The 15,687-nt window shown below is 41.7% G+C and overlaps 1 protein-coding gene across 3 annotated transcripts in view; it reads left to right on the top strand.

Moving 5' to 3' along the window:
* Positions 1–357: 357 nt before the first annotated feature.
* ATP11A (ATPase phospholipid transporting 11A) overlaps positions 358–15,687 on the top strand; it is a 134,424-nt gene continuing 119,094 nt past the window's right edge. For all 3 annotated transcript variants that reach the window (XM_075091147.1, XM_075091157.1, XM_075091162.1), the window contains exon 1: positions 358–878. In XM_075091147.1, the coding sequence (XP_074947248.1) occupies positions 840–878 (39 nt within the window). In that variant the 5' untranslated portion in view covers positions 358–839. The remainder of the gene's footprint in view (positions 879–15,687) is intronic.

The following is a 15,687-nucleotide window of genomic DNA, read 5'->3' on the forward strand; positions in this document are numbered from 1 at the left end:
CTCTTCCCCCTCCTTCCCCTCGTGTGGGGCGCCGCCGCCCGACTCCCTTCTCGCGGTCCCGCGTCCCGCTCTGCCGCCACTCGTAGCACACGGGAGGAGCACCAGGGGCAGGTGGAGGCGGGGCGGAAGGAGGTTCTTAAATGCTTTTCTCCTCCTGACGGGCTCTATGCCTCCCCCCGGCTCCGCTCCACTTGTCCCTGAGCTGGCCAATGGCGCGGGGGACACTCAGCCAGGGTGCTGTTAACCGCCGTTAAACTCCATAAACGTTAAAGCACTGCTCCGCCAGTGCTGCCTGTGTGCAAACGGAGGGGGAGGGCTGTCGGCGCGCGCATGCCCGCCCGCTCGCCCGCCCCGCGTGACGCGGGGGCCGCCAGACGAGATCAAAGCGGGAGAGGCGCGAGGCGGGCCGGTACCGGGCGGGTCCGCGCGCCTGAGGGGGAGCGGTGTGGAGGCGGCACCTCCCCCCCTCCATCCCCCCCACCCGGATAAAGCCCTGAGCGGTCCGGCGTAGGGCGGGCAGAGCTGTGTAGGGGGCGGGAGCCGGCGGTGGTTGGCGGCTGTTTTCCTCTCCGCCTCTCCTCCGCGAAAGTGTTGTGGAGGCGGCGAGGCCGGGGGGGTATGAGGGGCCGTGGGGTGCCGCGCCGCAGCGGCAGCGGCAACGAGCACATGGCATAACCGGTGACGGCGGCGAGCGCCGGGCTGGGAGTAGCAGCGGTCTGGCGGGGTGAGCGCGGTTCCCTGCATGTGGAAGGTGAGGCGAGCCAGGGAGCCCGGCGGTACCGGCGAGCAGCCGGCGGCACGGTCCTGAGTGCCCGGGCAGCGGTGGCCGCCCGCCCGCCATGGATTGCAGCCTCCTCCGGACCCTCGTCAGCCGATACGTGAGTACCGCCGGCACTGGAGCCGCCTCTGAGGGATCCTCCTCTGGGGCTTCCCTGGAAGCGCAGCCCGTACCCGGAGGGGCGGGAGAGACGCCGCCACCGCCCGGCGAGGCGGAGGTCGTGCCCGCCCCTGCGGGGTGGCTGCACCGCGCGGTGGCCCCGGGCTTGCGGGAAGGGCTCCGTCAGGAGTTTGGCGGTGCCACGGCTCGCCCAGCGGCCGGGGGGGCCTCGGGGGCCGCTGCGCGGCGTTTGCTCTGTGAGCGGAGGGTGCAGCGGTTGCTGATGGGCTCCCTGCAGCCCCCTACCCGGGTAGCTGGCTTGCGGGGCTGGCCTTCGCTAAACCAGGACGCGGTGACCTGAGTTCAAAGTACTGTAATTTACAGCGTGCTGAGATACGTAGTTATCAGGCCAGATAAGACCTCTAGTGTGGGTTGGTTTTTTTTTTCTCCTCGTTACATTGTTTCAGTCAAACTGCATTTTGTGAAACTGTCCGATTTAAATACGCTGTCGAAGGATCAGAATAGTCCTAAGGTTTTTAGTGCATGGTGAGATTCAAACGCATTAAACGCGGTGTACTTTGGGGAAAGAAAGTTGATCTTACTTGTTGGTGAGCATGTTTTCCCCCACCCCATACCGTCCGAAAGAGCAAATCCGTAGTGCATTAGAGTGGTTCCAACTCTAGGCTGAGGTGCGTCAGTGAGTGCGAATCCGGTTTATTGAACTCTTAACAAATGTTCAGGATAATGACTTTAATAAGTTGGTGAAATACCAGTAAGTCCGGGGTTATACAATACCAGGGTCAGGGACCACCCATACCAGGAAACTGCACGTTTCTGCTTTTGGGTGTAGAAGAAATTTAAAAAGATGGGGAAAGATAATCGGGATTTCAAAATACATACAGTACTTTCTGCATGGGCAGAAAAGCTATAAGTGAGGAAACTTTCATGCTCTGACCAAGCAAAAGTAAATACACTTAGTTTTGTGCATATCGAGAGCTGTCTCCATGTAATACAGGCTAAAGTCTTTCTTCTTTAAGTACAAATGAAGAAAAATAGCAGAGGTGAAAAACGACTGTGGATTTTTTTTTGTTTACAATTCGGTATTATGTGGGATGAGGAGAGAATGGAGAGGTGAGTATTGAAAGTAGCTATGTGTATATGGATCCTCAGAAAGTGGCCCTGAGGGAAGGAGGAGAACACTCAAAAGATAACGAGGTATAAGAGAAGGAGTAGTCTCTGGGTATGCAAAGCTCAGGTGACCAGTGCTGAGCTCTGTTTGGAAGCAGGCAGGATCAGTTTGGCTGTAGTGATTGTCAGTGCTGATCTGTTGGATTCAGGTTAAGGTTTTTTTTGTATGTTTGTGTGCTCACATCTGGAGCCTGTACAAATAGAGCATTCATTGTGTGCAGAGCATACAATGGTCTCTAAATCTCTTCTGCAGAACACTGTTGCTAACCTCCCTTTCAGAGTAGGCTTAAGCATCAAATATGAAAGAAATGTGCCTGAGAGTAACTACAGTAGTTGTTTTAAAATATGAACATGTACGTGAGAAGACAGTATGTTAAAAATAAGGCACTTGAGCTTTTAAGTTGTGGACTGTCATCAACCACCTGCACTGCTGATGAGAGTAATTCAGCAGTCTAAAAGCTAAATGCAACATTGTTATATCCCATGTGTGAGGTAGTGTTTCTATTTCCTACGAATACAGAAAGTAGTGTGATGTATGTATGCCAATAGGCTATGTATAGATAATTGCCTAGCTGTTCCAGGCTGCCTTGTATATTTTCACTTGTTGCTTCTTGTTCTTTTGCATTCCTTCAGATTCTTAATTTTGAATCCTTTCTTCCAAGGAAAGATAATTTTGAAGAAAGCTGCTGTAAGTAAATTTGTGATCATCGTTTCAGTAAGGCCATTAAGATCTTGCAAGCTGATGCCCATGTTCTGTATTTTCTTTTTTTTATCTCCATGGTTCAACTATTTGTGTACAGCTACAGCAATGAAAGTGAAAAATAGTAGTTTGATTGCTGGGCCTGAAACTGACTGCTGAGTGGCAGATAAACGTCAGCAGTACTGCTCCATAGTTGTTCACTCAAGCTCTATACCCACCAGCTACACCTTGCGAGCGTAGATGTGCTTGCCTCTTTCCAAGCTGCTTTTTAAATAAGAGAGACAAGGCAGTGACACTTCTGTAGGAGAGTCAGAGGGGATAGGTACATCTTACGCTTATATCAAAGTCAGCTCAAGCTTAGGTTTAGTTAAAATCTAGACAAACTATTCAATGATCAAGATCCTAGAACTATGAATTTTTGTTCTGCAAGTTGTGTCCTCTTACGAGTGGTATGGTGTGGTATGATGTGATTGTGGAATAACAAACAGTTGCTATGTGTTGTACTAATGGAGACTTCTAAGAGTTCTGCATAATTGCTTTTCTTTCCGTGTACTATATGTTGTAGGACATAAGAGCAGACGTTAAATAGCAGGGGTTTTGTCCTAACTGTGAAAGTCTCCTATTCCCCTTTTCCTTAATATTGTTGCAGTCGCTGTCCTGGAGCAATGCAAAATAGCGTTTATCTCCAAGGCCCTATGGAAGCATAATGATGACTGGGTGCTGTCAGTTCAAGCTGAAGTCAGTCTCCTGCTTAGCATTTTCAAATACTTGTCTGCTGTTTTATCTGCACTTAGTGTCATCTTTGTATCTTCCAGGCATTGGAACATTTCGGTGATTTGGGTTGAATAAGATAGATGTTCAGCATGGTAGTCATACTGAGTTGGTATCTCTTCACCAAGAAATGGTGCAGCCTTTTAGGAGGACAGAGGTGGTGATGGCTTTCTTTTACTAAATTCCTAAATTGACATTCTGTTGTTCTGCCTCTTTATATGCATCCTACAAATTTCTTTTTATTTTCACTTCAGCTCTTATTTCCCTTACCACTACTGCACCAATTTATAGGACTGCTAGTGAAGAATAACTTCCTATATAAAGGTGTTTGTTTTACTGCAGTGAAGCTGACATGAAGTTCAGTGTAGTTTTCTAAATGCTTTGTGATCCTTCAAGCTGAAATAGCAATGTAACTTTTCTTAGTTGTGTCTAATGAGATTATTCTGTCTGTTTTACTGCTTCGAACTCTGAGCTATAGTAGAGGCATCTTTAAGTAATGAAATAGAAACATCTTTATATACAGCTTTTCCACTGTGTGGAACCACAGAATCTGAATAAGCCTTCTACAATAAGATAAATTTTGACAACTGTATTCTTTACTTTCCTAAATAATGGCTATGTGGGGGTAGTTTGAAGATTGCGGGGGGGGGGGGGGGGGAGGAGTATACTGTTTGTCACATACTCTATTAAAATGTAACCTCTTTCTGGGTGCTGCTTTTGCACCAGGCAACATGCTTCTCTGTCTTCTCCTTGAATTGTTTGTGCATTCCCCAGAGGATGTGTGCTACCCTGGGGAGGGCAGCCTCACAGCCTGAGAATATGGAGTTAGTGTGTACTGGCCTGTAATGTCATGCATAGCCTGCTGTGTGCTCAGTAAGGAGAGGAACTGGTTAGCTTAATATTAAGCATTTCACTATTTAGGGGAAAAAAACCAAACATACAATGATAATTAAAACTGTGTCCATATAATATTAGCTTCTGTTTTATTGTTACATTATTTGGGACACTGCGTGGATGTATTTTGTTCATACAACTGCATTTGCATTAGTTTTCTCTGGTAACTCTTCTTGCTGATCTTGGGACTTCTGACGTTCTTTTTTAGGCAAGAGATGGCTAATAATATTAAAACAAGTCTTAATGACATCTTTAATCAAATGAACATTTACTTTCCTTATTAAAACATGCATATGTCTTTTGTATATTTTTGATGGCTGTTTATGGCTAAATGTGGATTGGGATATTCCTGAATATTGTGGCTTTAAACATGTCTGGGCAATCTGGAAAGATGTCACTCTTTAGCATATGTTTGGACACTAAATGGTTGCTAAACATCTTGCAGCCTATGGTGACAGCCTGTTCTGTATTTGTAGGACAGCTGGCCCTCATCAGTAAATGCTCCTGACCAGGTTGATGGCTTTGGGTTATACAGTAAATACTACTGGGTCAGAGGTCTGCATTACTGAATGGTTTTGCCTGTATTATGTAGTACGTTTAGAGATCCTGCCACTTTATTGCCTCTCCTCTTTCATGTTCTCCTATTACTTCAGGATTACAAATCTGGATGTTAAGCTAAGCACTTGTTGCCCATGTAAATATCTCTAAACGTGTGTAGCAGCAGATAAGCTTCACTTTCAGAAGGAGCAGTGATTTATTACAGCTCTGGCCTCTGGGAAGCTTCTGGCCTATTGGTTCTGCAGATACTTCTGAAAAATCTTTTTTGGGAGGTTGGAATAAATGAGTTTACAAATGGGTGTTTTATTTTTCACTCTTATGGGTCAACTTTAATTGTAGTTTGAGAAGGGGGTTGACTAGCCTAACTGGGAAGTTACGCTGTGGGTTTTTACTAAGTTTTCCACTAAATTCTGTGGCAGCCTGTGGCTTTTGGTCTTCAGTTTAGACAATTTTGTTGTTGGCAGTATAATTCTAAAACTGTTTTCTAATTAGATTTCCTAAGTACTTTACTTGTGTGTGTAGTCTTAGTAGAAATAAATGAATATGGAGGTTTTTTCTAGTTACCTAGCTTTGATACACAAAGGTTGATAACTGCTTTGATCTGGAAGTTGGAGACACTGTGAGCCTTGGTGCTCTGGAATTATTTGTGTCTAAAACAACAGTTCATTTATCAAGTGTTTGAGATAACCTACTGTTTTTAATCTAAGTTCAATTAATACATATGAGGGTACCCTTGCATTCTAATGCTTGCTTTTGCTTATAGTTGTTCAGCTTTCTCTGCACCCTTGCAGGCTGGTATCGAACAAGTACTGTCCAGATGTTTCTTAGTCAGGGTGTCTGAAATAAGCACCATTTTCTTCCTAGCTGTCATTTATTGTAAGTCAAAAGGTTTGTGATTCGGGGTGGTTTTTGTGTTGTGTGGGTTTCTTTTTTTTTTAAATTCCAGGGATATAATTTGACAAAATCTTAAGCTGTTTTAAATGCCATGTTAATGTGTGTATATACCGACTCTGCAGGCTGTCCTGATTGTACAAAAGATAATCTCAGACTATGCTTATAGTCACAGGTCAGCAGTTGGTAACTTGTGTTTCTGAAGTGTTTGTGTCTATACCTGGTATGTAATGCATTTTTGCTACGTCTTCTGGAAGTCAGTGTGTTGCAATGCTCTTTTGAAACCTGAGATGCTTCCCATCTCATGTATCTGCTTGGCTGTGGGTGCCAGTTCTTTCTCGTACAGAAGGTGTGGTAGAGAGCATCTAACAGCATGAGTAGCTTCTGAATTCATGTCTCCCTAAGCACCGTTGCTTTGTCATTCTCTGAACTGCCTTTTTTTTGGGGGTGGTGGTGGTGAGGGGAAGAGTCTGTATGGTGTGCTGTCTGCATGCTTTTCAGCCTGCCATTTAAAAAAGGCAAAGTTTGAAAGCTTTACCTCAGAAGCTAATTCGGCTCACCACTGAATGTGGCTGACAGGATTTGGCACTTCTGCAAATCTACCTAGTTCTTGTGTACTAGTAGTGACTGTTGTTGTGTTCATTCTGGTTTTGTAATGTGCTCTTAAGATGTTTCAGTATAATCAGAGGCTCTAAAAAAAACACCCCAGTCTCCTTTCCCCCATCAATTATTTAGAGCTGAGGGGCAATAAACACAGAATTGCATGGGCTTTGTTTTTCCCCTCCCCCTGACCCATCAATTAGCTAATTTACACAAGGAAAACATGATTTCCTTTTTCTTTAGAGAATAAACAAATAAAAATAGGATGTTGTATATGTAAACCAGTTCACTTACAGGAAGTCAGGGTACATATTACAAGCTGGTTGCTATTGACTACAAAATATTGCTCATCTGCACTCATCAGATGCTCTCTGATAGTGGAAATCATTGCTTTTGAAGCATCTAAATTGTAGAAGTATTTCAGTGACTTAAAATATATCAAGAACTTTTAACCTTGCCATTTTCAGCATCCAAAATACTTTGTCTCTTCTGAGAACTGCATAGTTGCTTTTGTCTTTTGATAGTGTACTTTTTATTTCAAAAAAATTATTTAATATAGTTCTGCTTTTATGCCTTTTCTAAAGCACCACAGAGTACCAATACTGAAAGCAGGAGGCCTTTTCAGAATCATTTTTGGAAACAGAAGTACAAGATAGCACACTTAGAACTTGGCATCTCTGATCACCGTTTCTCATTTCTTCACTGCTTCTGTCATACAATCGTAACTGAAACAAGAAAAGTGGCAAGGTGGAATGGGATTTTCTAACGAGTCTGTTTTTTAAACTTGAAACGCTTGGAAAACAGTAACTTGGCTGACAAGTAAAAAGTTCCACTGATACCATAGCTGGCTGCTGTTTGTGCTGTTGAGATGGGGATAATAAACTTGCTTAATCTAACTAGGTTTAAGAGTGACTAGAAAAGTGTTTTTTGAGGAGCTGCCACCTGATTAACAGTGAGATGCCTTCTCCTTGTCATGTGCAGGTGTGGCAGAGAAAGAAAACTGAGAGAAAACTGTACCACAGAAAAGACTGGGCAGATGTTTTAGCACCTGTTATGCAGCTGGATTCAACTTTACTTTTTTTTTTAGCAAAATAGCCTCCCTCTCCTGATGTAAGTCTTCTAGTCAGATTATATTCTTCCAGAATAACGCTTCTTATTCTACTGGTTTACCATTACACAAGATGATGTAGTATTTCTATTTGTATAATTGTCGAGGGACATTTTGGTTCATCCTGAGCTATGTGGCAGAATAACACTGGAAAGCTATTATATTCTCTGCTGTAATTGCCATGGCAACAGCTGCAGGTATGCAAGGCAAACCAAGGATTCGCTTTCTATATCATACAGACACCAGTTGTTTTTCTTCTTCCCTCTCAGTAATGACTCTGAGAAGCCTGTGGCACAAACTTGCTTTGATTCATCATGAAAAGTGTTCTGTTTTGGTTTTTTTTATTTAACCTTGATTTTAATTTTGTAAGTGTTGAGTATTTGTGATACTATATTAAATATGCACTCTTTCTAGGAAGAAACTGGCAGCCTAGCCTGGATTATTCTAAGAGACTGCTAAGATGAGCTAGTGGCTGGGAATTTTGTCGGGAACATCACAGAAGACCCCAGGCTGATAAGGCACCTAAATATCTTTGCAGATCTGGATGTTAATTTCTCTGTGCATTCATCTTTCCTTAGGACAAGGATAAGAGTATTACACAGCTCTTCCATAAAGAGAAGTTGTAAGGGTAGTTTAATGCTTTCAGGTAATAAAATTACTGTGTCACAGGAAGAAAACTGGGTGTGGACGTAAGCCTAAAATGACTGTTTTAGGGTTGTTTTATTCTTGTTAAGTGTTCTACACTGCTTCTCCTTCTGCTACCCCCAATTTCCTCCTTTATTCCTCTGTCTGCATACATGTACGTGCATTCCTGTGCAGATGTGTGCACATGTACTTCCTGAAATTGTATGCACTTCATTTGGAAATGTCAAGAATTATGCCAAGATTTACTAGGGATCCAGATGTGTATTGGTATTTAAAACAAGGGCTTCATCCTAGCTCTTCTGTCTGGTTACTGAGGTATACTGTGAAACTGTGTTCTGGGATGCTTGTTCTTATTTACGTTATCGTGGTAGTTACTGCGAGCATGAAAGCTTAAGAATTTGGAGATTTCGTAGGGACACTTCCATTTATTCTGCTCTTCCCTGTAGACTAATTTCTTTTTTTGAAAAGGAGACTAGTTAATTTGTTTCCTTCATTAATCATTAAAGTCATCTAGATAAGGGGCAGGGTGAGGGGGGAATGGTGTTTCTTTTTCCTGGTGACACTGACTAATCTCTTTGCTTCAGCCAAAAGAGGATTTCATCTAACCTATTTTAAATAGAGGATTAAGGACAATTAGGCTCTTCCTCTACTTTGCCACTAAGATAGGATGTTGTGAAATCCTCTGAAAAGCACATCTGCTGATGTAAAATTTTGCAAAATTAATGTTAATAATGAAAGTAGCTATATGCAGAAAAAGGAACTTTGTGTATGAAGTACTTGTCTGGAGACAATTGTGTGGGTGAACTGGGAAGAGGGAAGGAATTTAACTGTCTACCCAGTGTGTTTTTTCCTGCTTCTAACTTATATTGTGAAGTAGACATGTAGATGAACTCACATGGATTTCTTAGATTCTGAATTGCATTAGCAGCTTGCAGTTCATGCTTAGCATTTTACATAGCCCATCACATCTTTCAAAGTACTATTAATGAGTTGTTTGCACAAATTATTATAATGAGGTACAGACACTAGTATCCATTATCTGTGCTTGTTAAACTATTTTATGCCACTCGCAATGAATATAAGTGGCCTCTCTCGAGGTGGATCTGAAGCAGCAGTGGCATTTGATAGCTGTTAAACTGCTATACTTGTCAGGATGTCATTACAAAATAAGACCATCAAAATACCACTGTTATTAGAACATGTATGATGTGTATAAGGCAGTATAATGATTAATGTGGAGGGGAAAAAAGTGGCTGTGTTTTGGAGAAGGTTTGGCTACCAAATCCGTCCAGTAAATGATAGAACTGATTGACTCCCATGAAATGTAGATGGTACACTCTGAAGCTACGAAGAAGATAGTTGAATGGCCTCTGAGAAATTGCTCGTGCAATTGTGAGTTTATTACTAGCACTTGTAGGCAGGTTTCTGATAATCATAGTTTCTTTGGTTTTTGTTTTCTGCAGAACACTTGTCTAGAGAGTTCAACCTAATCTTACTTGTGGACGGTAAATACACCTGAAGAAGGGTGGTCCAGGAAAAGCTGAAGTCTATTCAGCTAATCTTATTCATGAGGTGATTTGGAGTTGAATAGACTGTAATTTCGGAGGCTGGCAAAACCAGTGTTTCCTGAATGAATGGAGTGTTTGGCTCTGGGGTCCTAAAGCTGACTTCAAGGAGAGTTGTGGTCTTGTATTAAAATACTTGGTGTCTTTGCCTATGACTGGCTTGACACTATGCCTTTGCATGCCTTCTATCTTCAGATGTTTTAATCCTGGTACTTCTTAGGCTATCATTATGACTTCAGCTGTTTAGATGGTCCTAGTATCAAACTTTACCTGTGAGTAACAGAAATGGCATATAAATCACTAAATGTGTTTTGGGTAGAGCATGACAAATGTGGAGGAAATGTTGGGAAAGTTGGTGTCCTGCTTATTCTGCATTTTTTTTTCAGAGGGAGATGATGTTTAAAATTTAACTGCCAAGAAAGCTCTTAAAAACCAGGCTGCCATTTATTGTTTCTGTAAAATGTGCCTATGTAGAAACATACTCTTTAATTATGTGGGATATGATATGTATGAGAGGATACTGCAAAAGTAGGCTCAAAACAGTTTATTGACCAAGTCATAACTCAAAGAATAATGAACTCTTATGCTGATGTTAGCAGAAATATAAGTTGAGGCTGGACATCTTGCTTTGGTTAAAAAGACTCCTTTCACTATAAGCAGATTTTGATTGATTAATGTTAGTGCTTTGCTTTAATGCTCAGCATTTTCTCTGTAAACATGGAATGTACCAAAATGCTGCTGTTATTCGTTTGTGTTTTGGGTGTGTTATAGAAGAGTTGCAAATCCTTTCTAGTACACTATGTGTAGTTACCTTTTCTTTGATTTATCAGTGGAATTACATTAACAGTAAGTGTGGTCTTAAGAGTTATCTTAATCTTTCTCATCCTAGCCTCCTGACCACCAGTATGAACTCTGGAAAGCTTAACTCTCAAAAACCTAAGCTTTAAAAAAAAAAAAAATCAAAGCTTTCTCAGGTAACCTGAAGTATTACAAACACTGTCAAGTTAATGTTTAAAAACCAATATATAGATTTTAAGATGCCTTCTACTGTCTCATTTTTAAGAATGTGTAGTATTTTATCCTTTTGTACCAGATTTTCAACCACTTCCTGACTACCTTAAACTAAAGCAGTTCTAGGGGTTCTAAACAAATCCACTCTTTCTTGTTGACTTTAAGCACTCTGCAGGAATGTATATCCTCTGTATAATAGATATATGGTTCATCTCTAATATCATAGTGGGGAGGATGGTGACAGTTGGGTTAAAGCTGAGGGAAGAATTTTATTTAATCATTGAGCACAACAACAAAACTTTTTCACCTTCTGAGGGAAAAAAAAACCCAAACCAAAACCCAAACAAACCCAGGAATAACTCACAGGTTTCCCGTAACTTCACCTGTGAATGGTGGAGTATTGTTAATCTCTTAGTGTGTTGTGTTTACTGTTTACAGTTGTCAGGTTATCAGATGGCCTAATTTGGTAGGACATGCCTGTGTATTGGCACTGGGAGGGGAGAAATGAAGGGAAAATGAAAAAAGCTCTGTCCTCAGCCCTGAACTGCATGATCACTTTAACATGATTCCTGACTATGTTGGCTTCTTGATGCTGTAAGTTTTTGGCTGACATAAGGAGGTTCAACTTCCATACTTAATAGCTGTAATGACATAGAAGGATAGGAAGGCTTCATATGCTTTTATGAAGCTGTGCACAGTGAACACAGGTATAAACGCAGGTTTATAAAGGGCAATCTGGATTGTGGTTTTGTATTTCCTGTCTCTCTCAGCCCAGGAGATTTCACATTTGAAAGGTGTATCTTTTTGTCTTAAAGGAAGGTTCTTAAGCTCCTGACTTCTTTCTGAAGAAGTGAAAAAGTTACCTTGAGCATTTTTACTTTGTTAATGGTATCTGCTGTAACTTGTTCAAAGAGCTTTTATGTCAGCGCATATATATATATATATATAAAATAAGTTTAAAAAATATATTAAATTACTTGAGACTAGATTTCCTGGGCATGTAGAATTAAAGTATCAGTACTCCTTTGCTATTTTCCTGCATATAACAAATTAAGGTTTTTTAAACTGAAAATAATAGTGCTTTTACACAAGCATTTGTATTTTTGCATGTTAAAAATGATCACAAAAGCCAAACAATGTTTGGTTGAGTCATGTTGTAGTTGAATCATTAAGTGAGACAACTGCAAATACTTCCAAACCTTTAAGGCTAGTAAGACTGTAGCATTGGCTTTTCATCTTGCCTTCTCCCTCTGCCCCTAGTCCAGACCACTTAATTCTGCTTATAATGACTTCTTTTTGTTGCAGAATAGCAGCTGCTTGGTTTTGTGGCTTTTAGCTGATCTTTGAAGAGTATTATGATGAGGGGGGAAAAGTGCCACTGCACTCTTCACTGCCAAATTCATACGTGTCTTGGAGATGCACAGGGGAAAAGCAGAAAGGTGGTCTTTACAGCCCCTGGACTTGGGCATAGGGAGTTTCCCACCTGGCGCTGGGTGGTTAGATCAGCACAGGAGTGGACGAGCATGTTTGTGGTGCTTGCTGCTGCCTGCAGGCAGCCACATCATGTCAATTCTTCCTTAAACTGATTAAAGGTGTGATCTGGACTTCTCTTCAGTTTCTGCTAGTATGTAGAAAAGGCCAAAGCAGAATTGTTAAGCAGGCTAATGCAGCGGCATATAGCTCTTGTAATCTTCTAAGAGCTGTCAGAAAGGACTCTGGCAGTGGAGACAGGTTTACTTTTTCTTTTTCCTTCTATTTTGGATGTGCTGTTGATAGATGTTTGTTTTATTTCACTCTGACAAACCACTGAGTACCTAAAAAGGTAACTGTTGCTCTGGGTTTGAAGCTGAAATGGGTGAAGTAGTAGTAAGGTTCAATGAGGGAAAGAGTGCTGCCAAGTGCTGGGGTTCTAGATAGTGCTTCTAACTGGGATGCAGTGACATCCCAGAGCGATGACTGGTGAGTCAGGGCTGATTTGACAAGTTGCTGACATCTATAGAGCACTGGCTTGTTTGGTGGGTAGCATCTGACATAAGAAAAGGAGTAATTGGGAGAAGAGTGGGAGTTAACACTTTATATAAATGTCAGGAAGCCTTATGATTTATGCAATGATAAGCGTTTTTGGGACTACATACTGGAGGGAATGTTACTTAAAAACAAACCAACCAACCAGGAAGTAACTCCAGCCTTTCCTCCCCAAACTAGCCTGGTCATGTGCACTCTCTTGTAGCACTTGCATGTCATATGGCTTGACCTTCCCAAAGTTCTAAGTGCAATCAAAGCATAATGACTTGAGGGGAAAATGGAACAGCCATTATATGATTGGCATTTTTTCCCATGTGTATTAGAACATGTTTTATTGAAATAAGGATGGTAGCCAGCACAGGAATCCTTTAAGACTGTGAAAGCCTATAGTGCCTTTAACCCTTTACAGGCAACTGTGGGAGACTGGTAAAGGAAGGTTTCTTTGGTTTAGTGTGAAGGCCAGTGTCAAATGCTTAAAATAATCAAGGTTTTCTCTGCATGAAGACAAGATGCACATGATCTGTTTCACTGAGGATATTTAAAATTAATTTGTTCTGAAAATGATTACTTAAACTTTTATCTCTAAAATGGAAAACAAAGCACTTGTTCATGTCAGACTAATCTGAAAATGTTTCATGCTTTTTAACTCTTTCCATAAAAAGTGACCAGATAATGGGGAAAGATCCCTTCTAACCTACATTATTCTGATTCTAATATAAGAACTGTTGACTTTCTGCTTAATGTTAATGGAAAGGAGCAAATACTCTCTTGACTCTTTTGCAGCCCTCTTGGTTTTCATCTCTGAGCAGATGGTAATAATAAGATATCCTAGTTTAACACAGGCTCTGTCAATAAAGCCGCATAACATCTTAAAGTGATAACCTACAGGTTCCACAGGTTGTTATTCTGAGCAGTAATTATACTGCTTGGTGTATTTGTTCATTCATGCTTTAAGATTGCCATAATAGAGGTTCACAGCAACTTCCCTGTGTACATCTGCTCAGTAAAAACTACTGTAGGCGGAGCTGAGGCTTTAATAGCTGTGGACCTGAATAGGTTAAAGTATTTTGCTTGGCTCCTGTTGTTCCAGATAAATAAGTTATTGCAGTTTGACAATAACTGGGTATAAGCTTTTTGGGCCCCCCAGTTTAAGAAGGATGTGGAACTGCTTGAGCAAGTCCAGTGGAGAGCTACCAAGATGATCAGGGGACTGGCGCATCTCCCTTATGAGGAAAGGCTGAGAGACTTGGGTGTGTTCAGCCTGGAGAAGAGAAGGCTGAGGGGGGGATTTCATCAATACCTATAAATATCTAAAGGGTGGGTGTCAGGACAATGGGACTAGGCTCTTTTCAATAGTGCCCAACGGCAGGCCAAGGGGCAATGGGCACGAGTTGGAACACAGGAAGTTCCACCTCAATATGAGAAAAAACTTTTCCTGTGAGGGTGCCAGAGTAGTGGCACAGGCTGCCCAGGGAGGCTGTGGAGTCTCTTTCATGGACACATTCAAACCCCGCCTGGACACGTTCCTGTGCCTCCTGCTCTAGGTGTCCCTGCTCAAGCAGGGGGGTTGGACAAGATGATCTCCAGAGGTCCTTTCCAACCCCTACTATTCTGTGATTGTCACCGCTCCCTACTGGCTTTAATTGCTCATGCAGCTGTTCTGAAACCTTTTTCCATTAAAAAAAAACAAACCCCAAACCAACAGGTTTTTCTCAAAAGACTGAATAATTTCTTAAGCTTTACTGATTCATGTTTCTTAATCCAAATATTCATAATACCTGAGGAAGCCCTAATCTTTTTGAAAGAGGATGGTAGTGAGTAGCTAGGTGAGTAGGGAACTGCTTTCCTGGAGTCTAAAGAGGCTACATGCCTATAACTTAATCTGGAAGTTGCTGATGTGAAGTGTGACCAGAGGGACTGGAAAAGAAAAGCTACTGGACTTTAATTAGTAACAAAAAAGTGTGAAAGTGCTTGTGCCCTTGAGACTTAAACTGTTAAGATAGTTGTGTCACCACAGAGCCCTGACTGCGGATGCACGTGCTCTGAGAAGTTATTCTGGAGCCGCTGTTAGGTGTTGAAACTACATGTGTTCAGTTTCAGGAGTGTAGGAATGAGAGAAAGAAGATAGAAAATGGTATCAACTCTGGATGTCTGTATAAACAGGCTTGTTTATTCAATGCTATAACAAAAAATAACGGATCTTGATAATGGGCTGTAAGCTGTTCTTGATGGACTTCTTACTGGGTTAAGAGCTAACAAGAATTCTGGAAATGTTCTGAGGCCTTAAGGTGAATAAAAGGTGGTGAAGATTATTTAACTGTTTGGAAGAAACGTATGGAAGTAAAACCCCCTTGATCTCAGTGTGCCTGACTTACGTTCTTTTAAAATAGTTCGGGGCATGTTAATGCAAGGGGTTTTTACCTCTGTTTTAAAGTAGGAAAGAGAAGGAAGGTGAAAGAATACTCCATAGAAAAGAGTGTCCTTGGCTGAAAGAGAAGCTTGAGCACCTGATATCACGTGCTTGAAGTCATGTGTTCTAATCTGTCCCGTGGGTTCTGAGCTGGTGGCTGAGGGAGAGCAAGCTATTAATATTCTCTGTTCTCCACTTGTGTGGTCAGCTGAAGCTTGCTGGAACTTGTATTTAGAATTTGACCACTAAACTGGCAAATTAGGCCAGCTTTCCTGCTGATTGGAGCTTGCTCTTAAAAAAAAAAACAAAAAAAACAAAGGGGGGGGGCAAAGTGAATCTACCAGCTTAAGTGGTTTAAACTGTGGGGTGCACTCTTAAAAGGTGCAGGTTCTAAAAGAGGATCTGGAAGCTTTGACAGGCTACTCCAGGAGGAAGATTTTTCTT

This window comes from Phalacrocorax aristotelis, chromosome 1 (assembly GCF_949628215.1).
Source record: "Phalacrocorax aristotelis chromosome 1, bGulAri2.1, whole genome shotgun sequence".
NCBI lineage: Eukaryota > Metazoa > Chordata > Aves > Suliformes > Phalacrocoracidae > Phalacrocorax > Phalacrocorax aristotelis.